Source organism: Durio zibethinus, chromosome 6 (assembly GCF_047325235.1).
Source record: "Durio zibethinus cultivar Kanyao isolate XHJ-2024 chromosome 6, ASM4732523v1, whole genome shotgun sequence".
NCBI lineage: Eukaryota > Viridiplantae > Streptophyta > Magnoliopsida > Malvales > Malvaceae > Durio > Durio zibethinus.
In genome coordinates, this window is record NC_143167.1 from 29,382,654 (window position 1) to 29,408,781 (window position 26,128).

Here is a 26,128-nt window from a genome sequence, read left to right on the forward strand (position 1 = left end):
GAGTTGCTAATGGGAACTATTTCTTCATTGTGTATTAATCCATAGCATATCAGGAGTACTTTTCACACTTCAAGTTTTCATCATATGAAATCCTTTAAACAAAAAAACTCCGTAAATTTATCGGTGGCTGACTCAGGCAAGCAGATACACACCACCATTGCTCCACTAGATTCGGCGCCTTCTTCTGGCAAGAATACACAAACCTGTGGTGTTGGAGTCAGGTCTATCGGACCAGCATAAGCTGGCCTTCCCCATCCAAAATCAGCAGATTCATACAAGGAAAATCTAGTCCACTGTGTTACGGTCAATTTCCCTCCAAATTCAAGCCTTCTTGGCCTGTCTACTTCAACGAAGTCAATTGTGGATCTCACGTACTCCTCTGATATGCTGAGTCTGGCTTCACGAACCAATCGGGCAGTGTCCGAGAGACGCCCCTTAACAAGTTCATACACAGGACTCATTCCACATGCCACGCAAACTACATTGCCATAAAATCCTTCTTTCAATGGTGGGTTTTTCAGTTTGGGACGAACATTGACCGAAAATGTAAGCCTAAGTCGATAGTCTAGTGGTTTTACGTCAAGTGCTTTCACCCATGACCGCCAAACATGAGCTGCCATAGCATCAAATGTAGAGCACCCAAGCATGTCATCAGGTTGAGCTAGAGATTTTAGTTGAGCTTGGAACTGACGGCTAACCCTGTAACACTTTTGAACAGGCTTGGATTTCCATAGACTTATTGTTAAGCTTGAACCTTCTTCAATTCTCATAAATTCGGGATGCGGATATTTTATTATTGGTGGATTTCGAGGGTGGAAAAATTCCCGGTCCCAACAAGGTTCAGGATTTGTCACCAATGTACCTGTTTTCGCAGTGGCAGCCCATGCACCAAGAAACTGCATAGCACCAAGGCCATCACAGATGCAATGGCAAAGTCTCAGGCCAAGGCTAAAGCCACCGCAGCCAAAATGAGTTACCTGAGCTATAACTAACGGCATGTCAAGAACTTTATATGGTTCTTCATTGGGGAACCTATAGATTAATGGCTCCCAGGCTGGGTTTGGCACTGCAAGATCTCCTAATTCGGCTAAAGCCATATCAGAGTGTGCCTCTACCACAAGTGCACCTCGTTCTCGTCCAAAAAACACTTCTAGTTTCCCGTTTTTTACCTCTCTGAGCCTACCAGATAGAGGATAGTAAGGAACCAAAACTCTGGCTAGTGCATCACATAGTATTTTCACAACTGGTTCTCCATCGGAACCCAAGTCTTTTGATCTATAAAAATACATGGTTGGTGTAAAAACACGTGCTCCAATCATATCATCAAGGTTTGACAAGTAAAGGCAGCTGCCAGGGACACAAGGAACAGGACCGGCTGGCATGACTGGAATCATTCGATCAATTGTTATAGGGATGTGCAGATGAGAGAAACTAAGCTCTTGAACCCAAGAAGCCATGGGAGAGGTCATGCCAAGAAATGGCACCTATGGAAGATTGATTTTTATAAACTGAAAAGATGCTTGCATTATATTAGATGATTTTCAAGGAGTGTCGGTATGAGACAGTTGATGGTGATATCTTTCATGTTCTACAGAGAGGGATCTATGCTTGTGCCATACTGGCCTATCTTTATTTGTTGCCAATTGTGTTTTTGCATATTTATAAACACTCTTTTGTAGGATAATTTATATTCAACTATGAATTTAAGATAAGAAAGATTAGATTCATAATAAAGTCGTTAACACCAACCCCGGCAATTTTGTAAAAAACTACATACAGATGAAAGACATGTAACTTGGAAAGGAGACATTCCAGTAGAGAAAGGCAGTTGGCTGGAGGAAACCCTCCATAAATTTGGAGGATATGGATTAATTACATGAGCAACGTTTCCATACCCCCCAATATGCCTTTAAAATTAATAAACAAATCACCCTGTTGAAATTTGGATCTACGGACATGACATTGAAACTAACACTTGAAGGTTATAGGTTTAAAGAAACTTATGCGCATAATATCCTTCAATCCAGTACCAGAGTAGGGAAGTTTAAAGGTAAATTAAGAATTTAAAAAAAACTAAATAAACAAATCACCCTAAAACAACCCCTTACTTCTTTCCTCTCCAATCTTGACACGCTCCTCAATACTACCATTGCTATTATCTTTTCTTACCAATATCACTCTATACACCTATCATCACTATCTATATCTACTAAGACTTGCTCATGAATTGAGAATCCTGGACAAATGTGAATGATCAAGAGAAGAGTACTAGTGAATACTGTTCTAGAATGCATCCCAATCTTGATAGGTGTGGGGTATAACACACCAAACGGATGCAATATATATATATATATATATATATATATTGGGCACACCTTGTATTGGCTAGTTCTCTTTAGCAATTTACAATAAACTCCGATTAATATGCAGACTGCATAGCATGGTGTGGTCCAAATTGCATTTCGAAGGCAAGTCTTGTGTCATAAATACTGCGGCCGCTTCCTATGTACCCAATATAATCCAAGTTTCTTGTAAATTGTGAAAGAGAACTAGCCAATACAAGGTGTGCTCATATATCATATTAGTTGTCACCTAGCATAAAAGAAGTTTCAGCTACCATCCAGGAGAAAGAAGAAACGCCAAAGACTAAATAAATTGATTTTTTTCTCTGAGAACAAAAGTGCCCTGTTAGAGTCGCATTCACAAAAAACAATTTACTGATGTTTATATCCCATTAACAAATCGAACAAGAAAGCAATACATGTTCATATGTGAGAAGTTAAAATGAAAAGAAAAAGTCCAACCCTTGCCACTTTACCGCACTGGCTGCTGATTGTAGTGATTCTTCTCCTTTTTCTTTGCAGCAGTAAGCCTTGCACTCCTTGCAGCAGCCTCACTGGCAGCACCTTGTGCAGCAGCGTCCATCTCTTTACTTGATTTTTTCTTCTTTCTAGAAACTACCTTTTTCAGCCGCTCTTTCACATCAACAGCAGATGTCTCTTCTGGCTTCTTAGTTTCACCAGTTTCTTCGGCATCATTTCCAGCATCAATACCTTTAGGCTGGGCCTGAGATGATTCTTTCACCTCCTTTGATGATTTATCCTTCTTTTTCTTCTTTTTAGCACTTTTGCTTTCAGCAGGAGCATTCTCTATCTTTTCCATTTCTCCATTGCTCTCTGCATTTTTTCTCTGTGCAATTCCTGCAATCAGGAAAAAGACCATTTCATGTAAGACTACTAAAATCCAATCAAGAAAGCAATAGACAGTGGAATACTTAACTCAAATAAGCAATGCAATAGTGAAAAACAAGCACCACTTGAAGTAAAATCTCAGTTCGAAGTCGTAAGACAAGGTATATATGTCCAACTTCAACCTTTATAAGACTACAATTCCACCCCATTACATTCTCAGATAAATGCTGAAGAAAATACTATCAAAAAATTGCTATCTCAGTCTTGTACTACAGTTAGTAGGCGACATAGTGGGGAAACATGGAAAGCAAGCCACTTTAGGACAGTAGACATAACAAACATTAAGAGTAAACAGAGTTCTAGTCAACCAGATGGCTTAACCGGACACAAAACAAATGAACCAAGAAAAGTAATGAATTCAAAAGAGAGAACACTTCCTGAATTCTTTATTGTTAAGCTAGGAAAGCATTTCAATCCCTGAAAGGTAATTAAACACTTCCCATTTTCGCAGTGGATATTGTTTTCTTCTACTTATTTCAGCACTAAAATTGTCCCATTGCAAAGACAGAAGACTAAACATCTATCTGAGAATGAGGAGAGACTAATATGCATATGCGCATTAAGCTAAATTGTCATTTGGGCCACCTGTCTCCTGTTTGGTATATCCTAACTCAGCAAGAACAGCATCCAGTTCCTCAAGCTCCTTCTTCTTCAGTTCCTTCTTTGAAAGCTGTCTTTCTGTCTCTTTAGTGACCATAGAGGCTTTGGGAGGCTTGTTAACAACTGGCTGCACTTCTACTAGGGCCTCAGCTTCATTTTCATGTTCTTCTTCAACGTCATCATCAACTTCATCAAGGCCTTCTTCCTCACTTTCACTTCCCTGGAATGGAAAATAAAATTAAATAACAACCTGATAAAAACGAAGTACTGATGGCCTTCAGAAGACATATAGGTACTAGAAACCAGGTCCATGATATCTGTATCACATTTTTAGTTTGTTTACCACAAATGATGTTATAGTAGTAAAAATATAGTTACAAAATACTTAAGATGACATTTATAAATCAAGTTAAAGAATGGACCTCACCCCCCCCCCCCCCCCCCAAAAAAAAAGAATCCGTCCTTTGTTTCCTCTAAACTACAGTTTGATGTTACTCAGTGACAATTGTCATTGTGATTGTAATCAGTGCTCTGCCAGTTTGCCAACTGGCATCATTTTAATCAATACTGACTTAACTTAGAGAATCTAGTCTTTATCCAACAAGGAATACAATTAATTAGGATCTAAGATTTTTCCCGTTAAGAATTATACTAATACAAATATCTTTTCCCATGACAGAATCATTTCAGGTATCTAGTCACATATTTATCCACATTATGTTTAAAATTTATATGTAAATATCACACAAGATACTGACTAAGTTTATCAGCAATATTGCAACTGACATTTGATATCAAATGGCCATAAATAGCCCCAGAATAACCTACAATCTCAAAAGGACCTTTCCTAGGTGATGGAAACTTTTGATAGCAGAACATTAATTTCACCCTTGCAATATTATAGCTCAGAATGCAACAACAACTAAAGTTCCAAAGATTCACTTTTAGGAGTCATTCAATAATCAATACTTTCAGCTGATACAGAGGATACCAACAAGTCAACTGGCAATATATACCCCAAAGAGTTTCCCCCATCTAGATATACTGAATTCATCCTAATGTATCTGACAAGATAAATGACAACATCTCAAACATCAGTCCATAGTAGTGAAAGAACAAACTTATCTAAAAAGTTCACTTAAAGACAATCAAATTACTAGATATATCTGAATCATGATCAAAAAGACCAAAAATGACAAAATAAAAGTGCAAACCAAATTAATTGGCATCCAACCCTCAAACACAGGACATTAAACACTTGTTCAATTTAAGAATCAAGTCTAGTTTCGTATGACTAGATGATCAAGTACATGTAAATCAGGTATTGTGGAACCTCAAATGCATGACATCAAAATACATGTTAGGTTTGAGAACCAAGTTAGTTTCATGCTATTACAAGACCAGAAGAATGACCAAAGCAAGAGAACCATTCACCAACATCCTACGGATAGAGCATGTATGTTATCAACATCATTTATTCATTAAACATATTTTCACAGTGATATAAATGATTCCTTTTACAAGAAAATATCCTTCTTTGGCAAAAAGAGGAAAGGAAGAAAGGGATTGCTTTTGAAAACAATGCATAATGGGAACGAATATGGATCCTCCATACAGGTTTCATCATCATGATGCTCATAAATCCACAAGCATTCTTGCATCCACGTTACAAGATTCATTTCCTAGCATCTAGGACAACAAAGATAAACCAACTGCAAGAAATTTTAATCAAAAGCACATATAGTTAAAACATTTTTCCAGCAGAGACAATTTCCCTTAAAAGGAAGCATAATCATCTTTCATCATAGTCCAACTTAAAAAAAAAAAAAAAAAATCCAAAACCAACATTTACTACAATAAAGGAAATTATATCTTATGGGGCAAAAACACAGTCTCCGTTCATGAACAAAGCATCCCCTTCATCACCAGGCAAGTCTTACTTCATGATGATCTTTATAAAACAAAACACAAACAAAACTTTATACATGACCAGACATTACATCATATCCATTATCATCAACACAATACCAGATCTTCATCATTAGGATAATACAAATACCAAAAGGAAGATCAAAAGTAAAAACTAATCATCATCTAATCATAAAACAACATATTGAAAACAAAAACAAAGTCCTGACCTCCAAAACAGGCTCTGGTTCTTTATGAGTGTCCCAAGCGGAGCCAGGGGGAGCCATGGTGGCATAATAATCATCATCATCTTCTTCATCGACGTCAGCCCAAGACTTCACCTTGAGAGGTGATGGGGCCCAGAACACTTCTTTCTTCTCCGCTTCCTTCTCCCCTCCCTTCTTCCCTTTGCTCTTAGAAGAAGAACCCTGATGTTCTTTTTCACTTCCCTTCTTCTTCTTCTTTTTCAAACTCCCAAGCGCCGCAAAAACATTCGTGCTGTTAATCACCAAAGACTCATCCCTCCTGCTATTCCCTCCTCCGACCATTTTTATCTCTTATCCAATCCCAGAATAGAATGTCCCCACCCCCGTCACCAAACGCACCTAAAGTTTTTTTTGGTTTAACACCTCTGAACGCTAAATACAACAGTGGTTTATCAAAGAAACGATTTTTAAACAACGAAAAAACCTTGGGTTGTTAAAAAAATCGTTTTGAGATAAAGAACGGAAATTTTCAGATTTTTATTGAAATATAGTAGAATAAACGAGAAACTGAAAAAGAAAGGTTAGATTTTTTTTTTTTTTTTATCTGAGAAATGCCTGAACGGATTGTGACGTTTTGGTTCTGAATGGAAAATACGAATAAAATTAAGAAGATAAGGCAAGGTGAAGGAAGCAAGATCTTCTTCAAATGTATGTTAAGTGTTTCCTAGTTTCCAATATAATAATATAAATAGAAAGAAAGAAAACTGAGAAATGAAAAAAAAAAAGAAAAAGACAACCCTTCTTTTCTTTTTTTTCTGTTTTTTTTTTTGTTCATAAAATATTTAATTTTAAATGCGACATAAAAATAAAAAATAAAAAATATATAGTTTTAATTTATCAATTTAAATTGTGATATTATAATTTTAAATAGGCAAAGATTTAAAAGAAATTTTTTAAGTAAAATTATAAAATTTTATAATAAAATTAATTAAATTAAAATTAAAATTAAAAATTAAAATCAATAAATTAAAAGATTTCATTATATATATTAAATTTGTAAATTAAAAAAAATTTAATAAATTTTGTTATATTTTTATATAAATATTTTTAATTAAAATATTAACAAAATTTTTATTCTTAATTAAGTATAGATGCAATTTGAATTATAAAAAAATAAATATATATTTTATAATTTAAATTTTTTATTAAAATTTTATTAAATTATTTTTTAAAAAATTATACAAATTTTATCTAAAAAATTTTATATAAATTTGTCTATTTCAATAATTTTTGTGTATTTAATTCAAAACGCAAAGCGAATGTCATATTTAAATTTTATTTTTTTATTTCATTGTAGAAAATTAAAAATTAATGGTGGTGAGTGTTTACTGTTTAAGGTTAACGGGGATAGCAGCCTGTGTAGGGATTTAAGTGTAGTTAGCCATTGAGTGAATGTGAGCCGTTTGATCAAATGATGATCGGATTAGATTATGTGGTTCGAATGACGTGGGGCCCAGAGCCCATTGGAACTTTTGGCTTTTTCTTGTTAAAAGAAGATACGTGAAGCATCACACGTATGAATAAAAATGAATTATATAATTTTTAATTATTATATTATAATTAATTAATTAAAATTTTAAATTAAACTCACTCTGATAAATTTTATAAATTTTTTTATGAAACTTTATATAATTTTTATTATAATTAAATAATTATAAAACTATAATAATAATAAAAAAAAACAAATTATTTGATCAGAAGTCAAAATTTGGCAGGCGTTACAAACATTTTGGACCCACATTTTTTGTTGTTTCTATTACCAACTTGCCATAGGTTTTGGCTGCTTCTTCTTGGATAAAGATAAATTTTATCATTTTATTACGTGGTAAGAGTGAGTTTTGCATATTTCCTTTAATTTTCCTTAAATAAAATTAAATAATTATTATTCCCCATTAAACAAAGACTTTTTAATTTCACAAACTATTAATAAATTTTAATTTTAAGTGTCAAATCATTTATTGTCAAGGTGGATTAATTTATTAATTAAATAAAATATGATTTTTGTTAGTAGTATTTTTCTTCCTTCTGTCATGCATTTTTATCCTTAAAATCTGTTAGATATATATATATATATATATTGCTGAGTAAAATGTAGGTCACTCTCTATGTTGTTGATTGGCACAAAGAAAGCTTGTTACACTTTATTTTATTAATATTGTTCCTTTTTCCTATCTAGGTGTTATGTGAAATGCTTTTCTCGAACTTGAAAATTATTACCACTGCATGCACCAAAAAAAAAAAAAAAAAAGAAAGAAAAATATGGCTGCTATCATTATCTTTCTTTTAAAAAAAAAAAGAAAAATTGGATCATTTGTTTATATTACTATTATTGTTATTAAATATTGTCAAATTTTAAATTTTATTACGGAAATTATAAATTATACATTTAATAATAGATTTTACTATTGTTAGTAATTAAAATCTCCTTACAATTATAAATTATAAGACAAATAATTGGTTCAATTTTTAAATTATTATAAGATGTATCGTATTTGATAATTTAAAATAAATGATTGTAGGTTGTACATCAAGATAATTTTAACGATTAATCATCGACATGATCTCAATAATTAACCATCGACATTATTCAAATTCAAAATTTTTTGATCGAATAAAATAAATTTTAATTAATTAAATCAACTGATAAAAAAATAAATTATTCATAAAGGTAATTTAGATATAATAAATTAATAATTGAAAAATTAGTACAGTTCTTTTTTTTTCTACAGTATGTTTTTTTTTGGACGGTGGATTGCGATTTGATAGGCAGAAAAAAAAGGTCCATAATCACATGTTTGCTTAAAACACACATGTAGCCAAAGACAACCATGGGGCCAGAAAATGATGTGCAAATGTTCACGTTTATGATTTAAGTCTTTAGATTAAGCTACTGTTTGAGATTTTCTTGGCTTTTCAGGTTGATTTTGAGCGGATTAAATTAATTTAAAGTCGGAATAACTTTTGTCAATGAGATATTGACTTAATAATAAAGAAGATATCTTAAAATCTTACAATTTTATATTTAAAGTCTATGTGATTTTGATTGTTTAATTAAATTATAAATTATTAATTAATGATTTAATGATGTAATAATTAATTATATAAATGTAATTGAAAAAAAAAAAAGGGACCAACTTTTTTCACCTATAAAATAACTCCGAATTTCCTTACTTTCCGTTCTTATAACCAAACAAGTTCATTGGCAAGATTAAATTTGTTTATTATAAGAATTTTCCTTAAAGTTTATCCAAAATTTTAATACTATTAGGAAAAAATGCTACAATATTTTGACAGAGAAACGACTTTTCCAAACAAAATATTATGCTAATGGGAAGGTGCCTAGTTTGACGACTTGGAGCTAAACTTCAGTTGAGGGAATAGGGTAAGGCTCAAGACATGGGCAAACTCGAGAGTTTCGGTCAAATTGTGGTGGCTGGTTGGGACCCAAGTGCATTGAAAGAGTCAACAAATTAAAACGACAGCGACAAAATGAATTCTGATAATACCAAAACGATGCTATCTGCATTAGTTACACAAGGGATCAACCTTTTTAACCAGAACTGAATAACTTCAGACAATAACAAAAAAAAAAAAACATTCTTGTTTAAGTTTAAACAAGCAAAATGAAGTAAACCAAGAATCAAGATGAAGAAAGATGGGGGGAATTGTCAAAAGTGGTTCCCACATGCTGAATGACAAAGCCATAGATTTTCCTCTTCAACTTCTCAACCTTGTCTACCAATGGTTCATCCCCGATTGAAACTGCTTGGTCCAACCAATCATTGACCCTTTTCAACTGTGATAAAACTGCTGCAATGGATCCACAGTCCAAAGGTAATGCTTTACTACCACCAGAAGCACACTCGCCAAGCACCCGGAAACCGGCATCCAGGGACTCCTCAATGAAGCGAAGAAACCACATTTGCATCTCAGACTTCAAGTTCAGTGCAAAATGCACCGTTTCTTTCATTCCTTGACCTCTTGTCCACATTGCACCAGTAGGTTCCAGCTGTGGCAATGAACTAGCTTTGAGTTGGTTTTTGGGTGAAGCATGATGAGATTGCCTCTTGGACAAACTTCTCTGCAGAGCAGATGGAGACTCGTTATTTTGAGGGGTTAGAAGGGAAACTATCTCAAGATCAGTAGCCAGTGCAGCTTCAACCCATAGAAAAGAGGTTTTTGAGTGCTTCGTGGAGGCATTTTCTGCGTTAGAATTGTGGCTAGCTGCAACAGTCTCAGCAATCCCAGTATACTTCACGACATCATCATAAATCGAAAAAAAATGGTCGATGGTGGGCAAAGGATTCCCAGCCTTTGATTTAGAGGAGAGTTCTGAAAACATGCTGGAAAATATAGGGGCACAAAATTAGGCACAGAATTTTGTTGACAAAATATGGTGCTTGGTCTAACTTATGCATAGATAATTTATTTCGGCATAAACAAAATGCATAAATAATTAATACCAAATAAATTAAGGTGATAATTCCTACTATATAAGATACCGAATAAAGACCGATGCATCAAATTATTTGTCACATTATTCATTTATATGCTAAACATTGCAACACTCAATGTGATAGCCTGGAGTTGCATGCATACGCATGTTAGAATGGATGCTAACCTTAAATTCCTGACAACAGACTCTGTAGCAATGGCCTCCTCCAATGCCTCTGCTGCAGCTTTGGAGGCAAGAGCTCTCCTTTGCATAGCCTCCTGCATTCAGACAAGGTATTGAAAGTACGAATTCAGTTTTTAAAAATATTGCAAGATTTTAGGCTCTGGGCTTAATGTCAGTTACATTCCAAATCAATATTTCAGATAACAGAATATTTTGTTTCCGTTACATCTCTGTAATAATTGGGAATAATTATTTAGATTTGTTTATCATTAAAGTGTGTTAAGGATATCAGCATTCCTCCGCACACTATTGATCAAATGCATAAGGCAGAAATGTAGCATTAAAAAGATTCCAGGATTCCAAATCAAATAAACAAATGCAGAATTTGTTCAGATATAAAGCATCAATAATAGAAAGCACTGATCTATGAATAGAGTGTTGTTCATGGACAAAACTCCAATATTACAGCATTTTATCTAATATATACTCCAAAGTTATATATTCCAAAGTTTCTAAGTGCACAATGTCATCATTGCAAACCTCAACGGACCTCACTTTCACAGAACAAGATCATTTTTAAATCTAACCTCTAGCATAATAACAGTCTAATTAAATTGAAAACTGAACGACATTTCTCTACTTTTTAATTCATGTGCTACACTAGTTCAATGATGATGATGCTAGTTCTTGTACACAACCATAGCATGCTAGCTAAATGTTTATAATGAAAGTAGAATATGTTTGCCATGGCATTGAGACTTTCCAATAACCCATAGTAACATGAGTTAACTAATTATATGCAAAGACTAGGTGGTAAATTGGTCTTATCTACCCAATATTAAAGATGAAACTGTATGAAGTTAAAGCTTTCCCAGAAGCTAGAGCATATTATTTCCACTCTATAAAAGCAATTGTTAGGAATGAGTATACAAATCTAGCAGAAGCATTAGGCACTCACACGTTGCCCTTCCATCTATAATTATATCATTCCTATACAGAAAAGGCAATGATAGGAGTCCCTTTTTTTCAGCTTCTTCCTTTTCATTCCCTTTTTTTGTTGGAGATACAAAGCAACAAAGTAGAATATTGATTCATGACAAATGCATCACATCACCTTTCTCAATTTGGGCTAGAAGATAATATAAAAAACGCAGCATCTTAAATAGGAAATTCTAATCAAACAAAAGCACTATCTTAAATGGAAAGCAAACAGAATAGCAGAAGCACAACACACAAATTTATATATTTAAAGTCAAAAGAGGGATTTGATTAGCTTCGTGATAAGTCCTGAAATCGCTCCATACCTTTCCAAGCTTTGCAAGGTCAGCAGGTAGGGAATCCCATGAAACACTACCATCAGTCCATTTCTTTTCATGAATGGTGATTCCCAAAGCCCCACTCGCATATTTTGATTTCTCCGGGGCCGAACCATCTTCAGGTGGGCTAGCATTTGTTTTCTTATTGCTCGAAGAATGTTCATCATTGGATTTCTGAATATGTACATCACTTAAACGACTTGAAATGGCTGCCTGGAAAAATGTCGGAAAGTCAGAAATTATGAAACATAGATGCACATGTAACTTAGATTATACATGATAATCTATTATATAAAATTTTATATTGTCATTCTTAAAATCCATTGTGGGATATTTTCGGGCGAAGTTGAAATGAGAATAAAAAGAATCTCCCTAATGCAATTGCAAATCAACTTCAAATAAGCCTCAGCATTTTTTTTTTTTTGGTGGGGGGGGGGGGGGGGGGTTTTAGTGACTAATTAATCAAGCTAGCAAATTAGGATGGTTAATATATTTACCTGAGTCCGCAAAATTGCTTGCAGATTCGGCTTAGTCTTAACAGAAGCTTTCTCCTTGTGTTCCCCTGAACCTTTCTCTGGCTGCTCATCCCAGCTCTTCCTACTACTCTTTGCCGATCCCACCAGAGCTTCGGAGACCTTCGAAATCCCAGCAACAATCGTTGCCATCTTCTTCTTCGAATCCCCTACAGCCGGCAAAACCCTCAACCCCCCGGACAGCCTCCTCCCTGGAGAAAGCGATGCTCTTCGGGCACTCGGTGATGCCTGCTTCCTTCCGTTAGGCGAAGGTTGCCTATACCTTGATGGAACTATGATCGCCGGCTCTCTCGCAACTTTCCTATTCTCTTCCTTGGCTGCCACCAAGCTGGGTACCACGCATTTTGACGGTACCGGAGATGCAGATCTCTTCCCTTTCCCCGCCGGAGATGGATCTCTTTCCACAACCACGGCATTGGTTTTCTTAACAGCTGAAACGGAACGTTTGGCGGTCGCCGGTGACGAAAATCTTTGCGGAGGCTTTTCTGAAACCTTGGATTCGGATTCCAAATTTTCATTAACTGTAACATTATCTCTAGGCGCGAGAGGCTGCCTTGTTTTGGGCTTTTCAATTTTCAAATCCTTGTTTATAGTTGGAGTTTGCTGTTGTTCCAATTTCTTGTTAGACAAGTAAACCGCAATAGGAACCACGGAGTATTCGGATTCGGATACGGGTTGTATAAGGAAATCCCTTTTGGAAGACGAAATGCGGGCGCTGAGAGGATCAGGGGAACCAACGAAAGGGTGGCGACCTGCTATGGAACGTATGCCGGAGACACGTGGCAAGGGGGAGTCAAAATGGAATCGATCAACGTAGACGAATTGGCCGAGCTGTAGCCGGTTGGAGAGGATTAATTCGGTGTCGCGCTCGGAGAGGGAGACGTAGGTGGAATTGAGGGAATCTGAGAGTTGAACGTAGAAGCCGTGGTTGGGCCAAAGGTCAGAGCCAGCGAGAGCTGGGACGATACCAATTACTTGAAGGAGAGCGGAGCGGTAGTCGCCGGTGACGCGCGTGGGAGAGTTCATGGACTGCAGGAGCTTTAGGAGGATTCCTGGAGTAAGCGAAGCCATAGCGAGGAGGCGTGAGACCAAGAGAGAGATGGAGGGATGGTAGGAGGACGGGAGAGAGTAAAGAGGAGGAAAGGGGGGATTCAACCGTTACGAGTTACGAGATTCAAATTCAAAAGACCGCTAATATTTTCTTTCTATTGTTTGAATTCAGGTGGGAGTGGGACAGGGTCTCGTGAGAAAGCTGAAAGCTATACCCCTACCGTTACGCTATCTGGTTAAAAAGGGAGGAGTACTAGGGTTACTGCAGGTAGATCAGAGTCACAGTATCAAAGACCTATCAAAGCTCACCACGTGGCTTCTTTGCCTCTTACTATTACAACCGCAGGGGTCGAGGACACCACCGTGAAAAAATTTATTACTTGATCGGTTCATCATTTTTTATTAAGATTTACATCTTTTTATATTTATAGTATCCAACCACAATTTACAAGATTCTAATGTACAATAATACGGATAAAAAATAATACTAGAAATTTTTTTCAATTTAAGTACAATTTTGAAAGAATGAAAAATTCGAACCAAATTTATATTTATGCCACAAAAAATAAGAAAAACATGAGGAATACAATCAATATAAAGAATATCTTGATCATCAGCCAACGGTTAGATGAAATATTGTTAAGGTATCTTACCAACTGGCTCTGTGCCCCATCCACATTTGCCAGTGACTCATCCATATTTTCATCAATCCTGCCAACCAAAGCAGTGTATATGATAAGCTCAGTCCCCCATCATCTGGCAAACCAATTACCAGGATAAACAAAATTTGAACATGGCGACCATTTTCCTACCATAATTTGAGATAGACCAAACTAACACGAGGCTAATTGTAGATATGCCAAGTCTTTAATGTCTTTTGCTTTAAACATGTGCATATTATATACATTAACAAGTATAAATATAGAAAGATGGGTCAAAACTCGAAACTCTATCTTTTTAGTTATGCATTCAAAGTGCTGTCATTTCACCAAAGGTGTTAGTGGTAGTATGCTGTTGATAAGCCCAATGTTTTGGAGGAATTAAGCACAGCATCTCAATCTTTGACACTTCAAAAAAAAAAAAAAAAACCATAATAATCTAAGGTTTAATCTAATATTCTTTTAGACAGGAACCAGTAATAGCAACATGGAAAATCCTAGCGTATGTATGTAACAACCAAAAGTTAGCATAAAATCCTATCTAATGTCAAACATATTTTTTCTTTTGGTCATTGGGAAAATCAAGAAACAATTGAGATGATGGAGGAACCTGATTGCAAGCTCCCCCTGCTGAGAAACCATGGTTGCTAGTTGTGTGAAGATATTGCTTAGTTCATGAATTGTTGACTCCACATTATGAAGAGCTTCAGCTCGACTCTGCATATAACTGTCTTGCAGGGGAACCAACTGCTGGTGTTGTTGCTGTTGATGCTGCGGCTGCTGTAATAAAGGCTGAGACTCCCCATCTACATGCTTGCTGTGAAGGAAAAAACAAGACACAAGATAGAAGGTAGGAAACTGTTCTTTTCTGCTCCTGTTCTTAAAGTCATATATGTCGACTGGAAACACCTAAATCTTATTCAGTAAGAATTTACTACACAATTTGAAATGCAACTAACCAATTAATCATGACTCATCAGTAAATGAAAAGTTACGTTTTTAAAGATGTCAAAGGACGTGCTACCAGATAGCTACAGACAAAAACTGGACAAGTACATGATCTTACAAACAAATGCCGCTAATCCTAGCAACCTGAGATATGGCAACACCATCCACAACGGAAAACATTTTTTGCTTGCTAGTCTTCATTTTGTGCATTTCAAACAGCTAACAACATGGAGAAACTTTGCAAGACTTAACTGTTAAGAACTAAAAGAAACTATAATCATCTGTTTTTACATAGAAGCATGTAAAGTAGTTCACATACAGCAAGTTGCAAACCATGTTTCTGTTCCCCTTCTGCATGCAATACCAACAACTAGAAAATGTTGATAGCATGAGTTTCCCCTCAACGCTCACAAAGGATAGAAAAAGAAAGGTTTGCCAGGAGTTATACCTTGAAAATAACTGGGATGATGACGTGGAACCATTAGTCCAAGGGGGAGGACTTGTTGATGAAGAAGTTGCTGATTTAGTAGCCAGTGGTCTCTGGCGAATAAAAGGATTTGTAGAATCTTTTGAAGCATTTGAAGAAAACAATTGCCTTCTATTATCATGAAACTTCATATTCTGCATGAATACAAGAACACCACAATTTAGACAAGGCAATGACACAAAGGAAATATGCCATATTCTAAAACAACAAATTTCTACCACAACATTCACGCTACCTCTGTTCTCATGGTCAGGACTTCTTTAAACTCTTTAGTTGCACTCATTAGTCGATTCTTTAGGTTATCTACAACTGTTGTTGAATGGGTTGTGGTGTCACTAGAAATATTTCCACTTTCATTTTGTGAGTTGCAAAGCAGTTGGAGGTCCACTACAGCAGAATTAAGTGCAGTAATGTCTTGCTTTATTACAGATGTCAGTTCTTGGATCTCAGCAGTTGGATCATCAAACACTGATGTTCTCTTCGCCACTGGTGAGACAGAAAAATAATACTTAAATAAACAGTTCTGTTTAACTTCTACCATAGTCACAAAATAAAATTTTATCTAATTACAGTCTCTGCAGTATTAGTTTTAATAGCACTATATTACCATACTTGGTGTCTTAGAATAAACCAGCAACAAGGTAACATGTGATTATATGCAAAAATGGATCAATTAGATGATGATAAAACAAAGCAAATAGCAAAACTTGTAGAACAATTGGAACAAGCCCTCAAGCCAATGAGACCCAACAAAAATTAAATCTTCTTTTAAGAAATAAAATATAAGAAAATGTCGTTCAACATATAGATACAGATAAGTTTACATGTAAAAATCCAACAACAGGAAACAGTAATTGGTGTAAGTACAACTAAATTGAATGAAAAGTTATGGTGATTGAAAAGGAAACAATCAGACAATGTAACCAGTTGCTTGTAAATTGTAATCTCAAGCCAAGTCCATATATTTACAGATGCAAAGTTATGATTACCAAGATCAACTTGATATTTGAACATCCTGGGATTTCTTTTGTTGCATGCAATAAACATTAAGCTTCAACATGGGTGTGAATCATGCAATTAGCAACATAGTGATATAAATAATACCTGCCTAATTATTATGTTCAATTTGCAAATGTCAATGAAATAACAATTCTAATCATCATGCTCAATCAAAATTCAATTATGACCCCGAGCACTTAGCCTGAAATAGATTCTCCTTATTAGCCAGCCTTGCTACACAATCTCACACGTAGAAAAAAGAAACCAGCAGTAACAACATATTGAAGCCTCTATAGTTTATGCAACCAACTTTTAAGCCAACCTACAGCCAGTTCGACCATACAGTAGAGCTCTTAAAAAAATCATTACACAGAATTGTGCCTTTCAGTAACTCATGGAACAAGTCCTCATCACATTCTTTACTTTAAGGCCAAAGATATCTGGTTCGGAGACATATCCTCCCCAAACCATCTAAAGGTCCAAAACATCAAAACAACATAGATATTATGAGAGCATAAAAGCCTTTTGACAAAGATTTAGCTAGATTTAGCTCATAACATATTGAGAACCATGCAGATGCAATGCATCGACTCACAATCATTTAGCATTTGGGTAAATCTATTGTAACTCAGGGAGTTGCTGCTTCTCTAAAATAATGTTTTATGACCTGCTGCCAGTGCTTAGTTATAGGAATATAACAAATTTTTACAAGAATGATACTTTTGTGGCTTTCAGCATAAGTTGTGTACTTTCTCCATTTATTCCGAATAATTGCGTGTCAACTTGAGTGAGTGTGACACTCACCTCCATCCTGCACTGCACCTATGATCTAAAAAGACCCAAACTCCCAGCATGTTACAATCATTACAGTCACACCATAACTGTTAAATATAGAAGCTGCTTTCGCCACCATTTTCATGACTCATCTGCATGGTTACTAGTGGAATCATCTTACTTTAAAGCAACCAATACAACCACACAACATAAGCTATCGCTCGCCATATCACAATGCGTCAAACAACAACCAGAGGACTACTATTTTCATTCCAAACAAACTTCATAACATCCCCAGAAACCTTTCTATTCGTGAAAATTAAAAACAGAGAAAAAAATTAACAAGTTCATAAAAACAAATTCAATCAAAACTTGGTTCCTCATCTGCCGTTACTTCCTCATTAAGAATGCAAATAAGTTAATTTTTCCTAGGTAAAAATGCATTAAAACAATTAATTACATAAAAGCAAATAAATATAAAATTCTACAAATTCTATCAACTCACGTTTAGCAAGCTTGGCTAGCTTCTGTGATGTCTGATGGATACCGAACCCGATCTTCGAGGCCCTTCTGTTGAATTCCGATTGAACTGCCGCCGCAGACCGCCGATCCTCGGGCTTCGTGCTAACGCTACTGCTGCTATTACTCAACTTCGCATTATTAGCGGATGAAACTGACTTTTTTAGCGTTTCCGCTACGCTCAAAAACTCCTGCGTTCGGTCCCGATACGACGATTGCCCAGGTTTCACAGGCATTTTTTTAGTACAATTGTATTCAAAAGATAATTAATTTGTCCTAAAATTAAAAGCTTCCACAGGATTTAACTCTCTTTTGTGATAATCCCATCACTTTTTTTTTTTCGTACGATGGGAGAAAATTTTGTAAAAATCTCGGAGTGAATTGGGAAAATTCTGAAACCGTAAATTAAGAAAAAGGTGTCATTCGGGAAGGGGAAACGTCGTCGTTATGGATAGATTCGTCATATGCATGAGAACAAGAAAGAAGCAAGAAACCCAACAGATCCACCAATTGTCGGTTCAGGTTTGGGTTAAAACTTCAAATTTGTTCCTTCCTAAAACGGCGTCGTATGGATGCTTACATCAAAACACAACCTTACTTGTCGTTTTTATCCTGCCGTCAGTTTTTTTCTTTTTTTGACCAATATCCTGCTGGATTAAAACTTAAAAATTCCAACATTCCTTTTGTTTTTTTTTTCTTTTTATTTTGGCCAATATTATTACACGACTATAGGTTATTCTTTTAACATCATTGGACTTGATAAATCAAGGTGCAAAAATTCATAACTAAAAATGAAGATTTTTATGAAAGTTCCAATTCTACAAAAAAAAAAAGATGTAGTGATATAGCATATCTAAAAGAATATAGTCTTCCTTTTTCATTTTTCGGTATGGAAATTATTTTTTATAATACGATCTTTCATATCAGAAATGAAAATAGTACAATAAATCCTATAATAATTCTTAGTAAAACATCCAAACGATCACCATGAAACAGCATGTAAGAATTAGCATGAGCTATCATGACTGGGAATTGGCAACCTTCCTCAGATGGATTATCATCAGTGACTATAGCCAAACCAGAGAAATCACAGTCCCAAAGGTGCTGGTTGTTCACTTGGTAGTACATGTTGAAAGCATAAGAGGCATTTCCTTCAGCAGTTAAGTGATTGCAGGAGGAACCATAACCCAAAGCAGTACAATCTGATAAGCCGCATGCATAGCTAATACTATCAGGCAACTCTTCCAAATCAGTTGCTTCAGGGTTGAGTACACACCATCTTTTGAGTTGGTATTTCACATCCTCCACTGGAGTTAGCCCTTTGTCAACTTTCAAACCTGTTAAATCCAGTTGGTATTTTGGTTTTCCATCGAACTCGAAAATTCCCCAATGTCTCTCAAAGCCTCCAGGTTCAATGCTTTTAGCATTTTCATCGATGAGGCCGAATAGATAAACTTCAATCTTTCCTTTCCGAGCTGGGGTTCCTATTCCACTCAAAGCATGCTTGATCAATCCTTGGTTAAACCTCTTTGCATTTTGGGTATTGGCGTTTTTGTCACCATCAGTTGGCCAGCCAACTTCTCCAATTATGATCTCCATGTCAGAGAATCCAGCTTTACTCAAAGCATAAACGAGAGTATCAAGGTTTGCATCAAATGCATTTCTGTAAACGTTATAGCCATCTCTAAGAGGCTTGCTTGCTCCATCAAAAAATGCAAACTCCATGGGGAAATTATAATCGCTATAAAGGCTGAGGAAGGGATAGATATTGACAGTGAAAGGTGCATCATGTAAATACAGAAACTCGATTATGTCAATTGCAAGGTCCTTGACCTCAGGCCGAAAGTCACCAGCAGATGGAACTGGATTGGATTCTGGGGAGTTATAGATGTCTGCATTGAAGGGAACTGTGGCCTTGTACTGACACTTAACCCCAGATTCATCAAGGGCTTTCTGGATATTTTTGAGGGCTGGTAATGTGTACCGTAGATAGGTGCCATTGTATGTTTGAAGGAAGGGTTCATTGCCTACAGCAACATACCTACAAACAATTTCCAAAGTATATTTTGTCATAAAACCAAAACTTGTTTTAGTTGCTCCATACGACCTGCATAAATAAAATTACTTGAAATGCAACGACAGTACCGTAACTAGAAGGACATCTAAAAATGACAACTTTAACGTATGCGGCTTGTTCATACGCTCAGAAATGACTGCATGAAAGGGTTTTACCAAGCTAAAATGCTGCCAAAGGCCAATAGATCCTGGGCAAATACAAGTAGATCATACCCCCACCCCATCCCCCTCTTTTTTAGATATGCAAATAAAATCAGCTATAAAGTGGGGTTGAACCCCAGCGATACGAGTCACCTCCAGCTCATTTGCATGGGGAGAGGATGCCTTTTGACTGGACGCGATTTGCAAATCTGTGTGCCCTTTTAGAAGTGGAGTGTGTTGCTGTCAAATTCTTGGCAGGACCTCAAGACAAATTGCCCTATATATTGATATTGAGTATCGACAGTTAAAGAGGTAGACCACTGACCTAAAAATCCACTTCGAGGTTGAGTAGGGCTCTATATGCCCAACAAAAAAAGACTCAATATTCCTTGAACAGAATCAAGGAATCAGCCCATGCATCCTAGTCATAAAGAATAAAAGGCTCAGAAAATGACCTTAAAATAAGGTGGTTAAACCCTCGATGAGATCAACGACCAGTCTCACATTTATAAACCACAGGAGGAACCATAATTTCCAAGAAAATAGAAAAACGGGCAGAAAAACTAACATGGTCATCACTGGCAAATAAAGAGCTAACAATGAAAAACAGAAATGAGAAACTCGACTCAAGAAGTCCGCTGAAGATAAACAAGCGAGAACCTGTGAGTGAAAATTAATGAATAAAAACAGTTCAAGAAGTCAAGAAGAAATAGAGCATGCATTTAAGAAATTATGCAAGACTGGGTAGAAACTATGTTACTCAACTTGATATTGACTCCTCCATCGTAGCAATAACCACTAACGTTATTATAAACCCAAGAAGCAGCAGCTCCTGGTTCCTCACTCATCTCTTTCAACATGCTATTAGGAATTCCCATCATCACTTCAATATCTGTCCCAGTTAGAGCCATCATAATCTCTTCATTGTACTCGAAAAGCTTCAACTTATCAAACCCATTATCTCGGAGCATTTTCACCACCTTATTTGCAGGGAGGTGGTGGGTTGCCAGGGTTCCCCAGTTCACACCAACACTATTCCCATTTGGAACCAGCGTCATTAAGAAAAGAAACAACAAAACCAAGGACATTTTTTTTCGTGACACTGGGTTCTCTTGGAATCTTTCTTGGGTTCAGAAAGAATCAAGAATTATGATGATGAGGAGCAAAAAATAATGATTGGGTTTTGGGAGGTTAAGGTATTGGAATATTGCAAGAGAGTGGGAGAGGGAGAGGGGAATATTTCTGGCTCATAGTGCCGACCTTATAGATCCTTAGAAATGAGAAAACGAGTAGCAAGTGTGGACACTCTCTTTCTTAGCAATGTCATTTCTTTCTCTCTCTCTCTCTCACTCACTCACTTTTTATCATTGGCTTTTGAGAAGCTTCATGGCCAAGTTGACGATCATTTTAATGGTTTGGCTTTACTGCATAAAAGCAGAAAAAAAAAATGGAAGATTCGTTCCTTAATTCAGTTATTCAGTTAAATCTATTTGCCAGAGCATTCTGATTTGTGTCCCAAAATGGCTAAGCAATACCTGTTTAAAGACTAAAAGGTTTTCCCTTTTGACAAGCTTCTTTAGTATATTAACCTTGACCTTCATTTAATTATAACAGTAATTTTTTTATATTTGAAATTGTTAATAATTAAATTCTGATTACTCGCAATCCTGAATCCGAAATTAAATCATTTCATTTGATCAGTTGGAGCATATAAAAAATGTTAACTAAAGAGTTTTTCCTGTTTCTTATAAAAGAATTATGACAATAATGTTCAAAAAGGTCATTTTAGAGAAGATAAGAGCAAGCATGGTATTGATTTGAGAGTCAAGGCACAGTGAAAAAGAAAAGGGAAAAATCATGTAACACTATAAAGTTGGAGACCATGGCATTAGCTTTACAGCTTGAGTTGAAATCCAATTGACTGCTTTTCTGAAACAAGGTATAAAGAGAATCCTCTAAACCTTAACCCAAATCCTGTGTGTCTAGTTTTATTTGTTATCATATTCCCAGCTTCTTGGTGGTTGGCACCAATTTTTCTTGGGGATTCAAAGGCCAAAGGCTCCTACACAACTGGGGGATTCAAAGAGCCTTTTTCCTTGTTTCTTTTCTTCAAATCAAAAGTAGGGGGCTTTTCATTTTTTTTGGTCGTAAAATACGGGGAAAAGTTTACCTTTTAGCCTATAAGCCTTCGCATAGACAGAAATATTTAAAATCTGACATGAGGATAAACATGAAAACAATAAAAAAAAAATTGAAAAGAGAATATATTAAAATTTTAATAAAAATTATGTATGAATTTAATAAAAATAAAAATATATTTTATATAATTCGTAATTTGAATATATTAATTATTAATGTTTTATACAGCAAAATACAAATACATAAATTACTAAACTTACTATAAGTAAAAAGTTATAGGATATACCTAAAAAGAACATGCTAACTTCACCATGAGTAAGGGTGACAAAAAAAATGAAAAAATAAAAAAATTTATTAGATACTGTATTTTTTTTTTTTCGATTCAGATTAAATTTTTTTATTTGATTCAAATTAAATTCTAATATTAAAAGTATATATTAACTTCGAATCAAAAATTAAAAAATCGAATCAAATATAATTATGTACTTTTATTAGCTTTTATATATAATTTAAATTTTTATAAAATAAAAATAATTATTTTATATCTAAATATATTAAAAATTATATTAAAATAATATATAAAAACAATAAATTTAAATTTAAAAAACCTTTAAATTAAATCGAATCAATAAAATTTGATTAAATTTGATTCAAATCATATAAAAATTTGATTCAAATAAAATTTTAAAAATTTATAATTTTATACATTATTCAAAAAAATCAAATCAAATCCTATCATCTCTAACCATCAAAGATACTACACTTTCCAAAAGCTTTGTGTGGGAAAATGCCATTTAAGACACTAGGGCCTGCAGAAGCGAAAGAGCCTGGAAAAATGTATAGCATTGAACGTTGGGTGCAACATATTTATGCCCTGACCTGACGGTTGAAGCAGCCTAATTGCCCCTGATGGCCCATCATAACTGAATGCAAAAACCAAGACTTTATTCAGTGTTTACATTAAATGAAGAAAGAATTCCTAACAATTAATATTCGACGTGTGAAAATTATAGCACTATCTTATCACATGTAAGATAGTTTTCTTTTCTCCCCTTCTAATACAGCCAATAATAACACCTCATTTCTGCAGGTGGGATCGATTAAATCAGGTGTCTTGCAAGTTACAACAAAAGGTGAACATACATATATGCCAAAACACAGGTGCAAGCAATAGAAAAATGGATACTTCTTGACATCAATGCTAGGTTGGCTCCATTGCCAAGTTCTTGAGTGTTTCAGCTATGTGTATGGAAGAATACCACTCTGACTTTGAAGAAGGGTCATAACTCATAACACGCCAGTTTAATGACAGGTACTGTCGGTGATGTCGTCGACAAAGCATGCTTCTGGCAGCCTAAAGCTTAAGCAAAACATTGCCTGCACCATAAAGTATAGTTCATAATTAGAGGCCGCAAATGTGATTAATGCAAATTCCTCCTCCACCCTCAACAAAAAAGAGGGGTTGGGATGATAAAAATAGAACAGATAAAATCTTTGTAGTTTGCAGCTTTTTAGGGGCAACATCCCTAACCATAAGAAACACTGGGTCTTTTATTTTGGCATTTGAGGCAGACTCTGCCTCCTGTAAAAGATTTGAGAAATCAAATACAGTTAACAGCATAAATAAAATAACGAGAGATTAACTGATAAATTTTTGCATCCTATGGACCTTCCCAAATGAACTAGATTAAAGGGGCTTATGTAAAGGACAAGATATTCATGGGAAAGAATGTCATCCATGTTGTGGCTTAACACAAGCAATTCAAGTAGTGGTATAAAAATGAAAAAGAATGAAATTACCTAAAACTTCTCAATCCTGGAACTTACCCAGATAACCTAAGAAGCTATTTAAACAAGTAATGAAAGAAATATAAATAACAGTGCGGCAGACTTACTGATATTATCAATTCTTTAGTTTCACTTGCTCGTATGAAGCAGTAGCAGTGAACCAATGGAAGAGGCCCCTTCCAGTATATCCTTGAGATAATACCCCTAAATCCATCTGTGGAAAAAATCAAACTTCTTTGACCAAATCTTCATACAAAGGAGCATCATGTGGAAAATTGGTAAACTGGTAGCACATATGAAATGGACAAGTAGGATACATGCAATAAATTTTGTTCTCGCTTTCACAAAAGCAGACGGGAAAAAGCATCATCATTGGAGCAAAAAGTTGTATGTACAGTGAGGTGATCACCTAGTCCCATTAACTAAGGACTATTTCCCCCTTACCTCTGCACCAGGGTGGGGAAAAGAAGATGCATTTGTAATGAATAAAAAAGATTAACAGGATGCATGCATCTTTCCAATGCAAGCAACACTAATCAGATGGATTTAGTACTTAGTTCTGATAATGCCACATATTCATACTTCATAGTAATGAAATCAATGGTAAAAAAAAAATAAGCATTAATGATACACAAATATATACAGGCAAGTTTACCAGCGAAAAAGCTTCTAGCTTTCCAAACAAAACAAGAAGGAAAGAAAGATTAACTTGAGGTAACATTAGAATCAACATGGATGTCCACCAGATCAACCAAAAGTAAAGTTATACTATAGGGAATACTGGACCAGTGGTCTGCAGAACAAACACAAACACACACAAAGACACAATTGCATATATATTGATACACAAATATCATAATAGGCAGATTACATACCTAAAAATTGTAAAGCAGAAGCAGGAAGATTCATTATCACATGATCAACATGCTCCCAGGCCTTAGCTTTGGGCACAACAGATCCTTTCATCCTCTTATGTGTATTCCCCCTTTTTCTTATGACCACTGTGGGCATTTGCATTCTCTGCAATGTCAATGCAGAAATTCTCACTCTTTCAGTCCGACGAAGCAAGAGCAAAATAATTACATATATGGCTAATTCTAGCTTCCCCAGCTGGTGAATATAAAAAAGAAATTAAAAATATATGATTATTGCATGTTCTTCAATTATAACCTAATGCCTGATGCACATTCTTGTCATACCTTCTGTGAAACAATGTGGAGATCTTTTACTTGCAACTACCGATCCGTCTACAGTCCTGGAAGAATTTTGCATTTCCTCCAGATCATCTTTGACATCACTACCAACTACTTCTTTCTCCTCAACTGAAAGAGAATGGAAAATTCAGATAAACTTATACCCAACTTAAAGCAAGAAGAAGCATAAAATAATAACAGATGGTACTACCAAGCTATGTGTCCTCTGCCTTCAAATCAACAATGGCCTTTATGCCACAAGTGTCACAAGCTTTGACCATGGAATCATCAGATTCTAAATCAATTTCACAAACTGATACAGCCATCAACTGGGAAATGAATTTCCTAGCATCCATATTGTATGCATAAGCACAACCACCAACCTTATTGCTTTGTGCATTGATCTTCAAATAGTGAACACTTTCTAGATTTAAATCATTCGCATACACAAAGCACCCTTTCTGTGCTGCTGGAATTGCAAATGGTCCAATACCAGCAAACATGTAACAAATTGTCTCCGCTGGCAGGAACAAAGATACAAGCCTTATGTGTTCATGTTCCAATCTAGAATTCCAATCAACCAAACCGTAATCTAGCTTGAATGTTGCCCCATATTGTTTCACTTCTGTTACCATATCACTTTCTCCAGCCAAAATTTCAAATTTCAGCACGCAAAACTTATTTGTAATAGTTCCAACTTTATTAACAACTGTTTTAATTCTTGGGTAATTTTTCTGCCAAGAGATTAAACTTGGAGCAATCAGTAGCACGAATGGACAATTAGAAGCAAAGAAATGGTAACAATCATGATACAAACAGATACTAAGCAGCGAGTGTTACAGTTCCTGATCAAAGCACGAAGA

At 35.4% G+C, this 26,128-nt stretch overlaps 5 protein-coding genes and 1 pseudogene across 6 annotated transcripts; all 6 read right to left on the reverse strand.

Annotated features, from left to right (window-relative positions):
- Positions 1–10: 10 nt before the first annotated feature.
- Positions 11–1,608, reverse strand: LOC111285530 (HXXXD-type acyl-transferase family protein). Its single transcript, XM_022875014.2, has one exon. The coding sequence runs from the start codon at positions 1,467–1,469 to the stop codon at positions 81–83; it is 1,389 nt and encodes a 462-aa protein (XP_022730749.2). The 5' UTR covers positions 1,470–1,608; the 3' UTR covers positions 11–80.
- Positions 1,609–2,699: 1,091 nt separating this feature from the next.
- Positions 2,700–6,680, reverse strand: LOC111285531 (uncharacterized). Its single transcript, XM_022875015.2, has 3 exons — positions 5,990–6,680; positions 3,837–4,071; positions 2,700–3,200 (listed from the first exon to the last, which is right to left on the reverse strand). Exons 1-3 carry the CDS (start codon positions 6,305–6,307, stop codon positions 2,815–2,817), a joined length of 939 nt encoding a protein of 312 aa, XP_022730750.2. The 5' UTR covers positions 6,308–6,680; the 3' UTR covers positions 2,700–2,814.
- A 2,828-nt stretch (positions 6,681–9,508) lies between these two features.
- Positions 9,509–13,863, reverse strand: LOC111285214 (protein CORTICAL MICROTUBULE DISORDERING 3-like). The gene is made up of 4 exons (XM_022874533.2): positions 12,457–13,863; positions 11,948–12,172; positions 10,647–10,738; positions 9,509–10,368 (listed from the first exon to the last, which is right to left on the reverse strand). Exons 1-4 carry the CDS (start codon positions 13,561–13,563, stop codon positions 9,666–9,668), a joined length of 2,127 nt encoding a protein of 708 aa, XP_022730268.2. The 5' UTR covers positions 13,564–13,863; the 3' UTR covers positions 9,509–9,665.
- Positions 13,864–14,003: 140 nt separating this feature from the next.
- SYP32 (syntaxin of plants 32) lies at positions 14,004–18,428 on the reverse strand. The gene is made up of 5 exons (XM_022874534.2): positions 17,915–18,428; positions 15,872–16,122; positions 15,598–15,770; positions 14,812–15,018; positions 14,004–14,253 (listed from the first exon to the last, which is right to left on the reverse strand). Exons 1-5 carry the CDS (start codon positions 18,162–18,164, stop codon positions 14,094–14,096), a joined length of 1,041 nt encoding a protein of 346 aa, XP_022730269.1. The 5' UTR covers positions 18,165–18,428; the 3' UTR covers positions 14,004–14,093.
- Positions 18,429–18,749: 321 nt separating this feature from the next.
- On the reverse strand, positions 18,750–21,748 carry LOC111285570 (O-Glycosyl hydrolases family 17 protein). The gene is made up of 2 exons (XM_022875082.2): positions 20,911–21,748; positions 18,750–19,969 (listed from the first exon to the last, which is right to left on the reverse strand). Exons 1-2 carry the CDS (start codon positions 21,231–21,233, stop codon positions 18,847–18,849), a joined length of 1,446 nt encoding a protein of 481 aa, XP_022730817.1. The 5' UTR covers positions 21,234–21,748; the 3' UTR covers positions 18,750–18,846.
- Positions 21,749–22,961: 1,213 nt separating this feature from the next.
- Positions 22,962–26,101, reverse strand: LOC111284425 (tRNA (guanine(37)-N(1))-methyltransferase 2-like; annotated as a pseudogene). Its single transcript, XR_016342586.1, has 5 exons — positions 25,474–26,101; positions 25,272–25,394; positions 24,948–25,092; positions 24,180–24,286; positions 22,962–23,661 (listed from the first exon to the last, which is right to left on the reverse strand). The product of XR_016342586.1 is annotated as a tRNA (guanine(37)-N(1))-methyltransferase 2-like (transcript).
- Positions 26,102–26,128: the final 27 nt, after the last annotated feature.

Excerpts from the sequence above, each read along its gene's own strand:
- LOC111285530 (XM_022875014.2), bottom strand. The coding sequence starts at position 1,469 with ATGACCTCTCCCATGGCTTCTTGGGTTCAAGAGCTTAGTTTCTCTCAT.
- LOC111285531 (XM_022875015.2), bottom strand. The coding sequence starts at position 6,307 with ATGGTCGGAGGAGGGAATAGCAGGAGGGATGAGTCTTTGGTGATTAAC. Across the intron at positions 4,072-5,989 it reads AACCAGAGCCTGTTTTGGAG|GGAAGTGAAAGTGAGGAAGA; the intron begins GTCAGGACTTTG and ends TTTCCATTCCAG. Across the intron at positions 3,201-3,836 it reads ATATACCAAACAGGAGACAG|GAATTGCACAGAGAAAAAAT; the intron begins GTGGCCCAAATG and ends TCCTGATTGCAG.
- LOC111285214 (XM_022874533.2), bottom strand. The coding sequence starts at position 13,563 with ATGGCTTCGCTTACTCCAGGAATCCTCCTAAAGCTCCTGCAGTCCATG. Across the intron at positions 10,739-11,947 it reads ACCTTGCAAAGCTTGGAAAG|GAGGCTATGCAAAGGAGAGC; the intron begins GTATGGAGCGAT and ends GTCTGAATGCAG. Across the intron at positions 10,369-10,646 it reads TCTGTTGTCAGGAATTTAAG|CATGTTTTCAGAACTCTCCT; the intron begins GTTAGCATCCAT and ends TATATTTTCCAG.
- SYP32 (XM_022874534.2), bottom strand. The coding sequence starts at position 18,164 with ATGCCTGTGAAACCTGGGCAATCGTCGTATCGGGACCGAACGCAGGAG. Across the intron at positions 16,123-17,914 it reads GCTAGCCAAGCTTGCTAAAC|TGGCGAAGAGAACATCAGTG; the intron begins GTGAGTTGATAG and ends CTGTCTCACCAG. Across the intron at positions 15,771-15,871 it reads TCCTGACCATGAGAACAGAG|AATATGAAGTTTCATGATAA; the intron begins GTAGCGTGAATG and ends GTATTCATGCAG.
- LOC111285570 (XM_022875082.2), bottom strand. The coding sequence starts at position 21,233 with ATGTCCTTGGTTTTGTTGTTTCTTTTCTTAATGACGCTGGTTCCAAAT. Across the intron at positions 19,970-20,910 it reads GATGGAGGAGTCAATATCAA|GTATGTTGCTGTAGGCAATG; the intron begins GTTGAGTAACAT and ends AATTGTTTGTAG.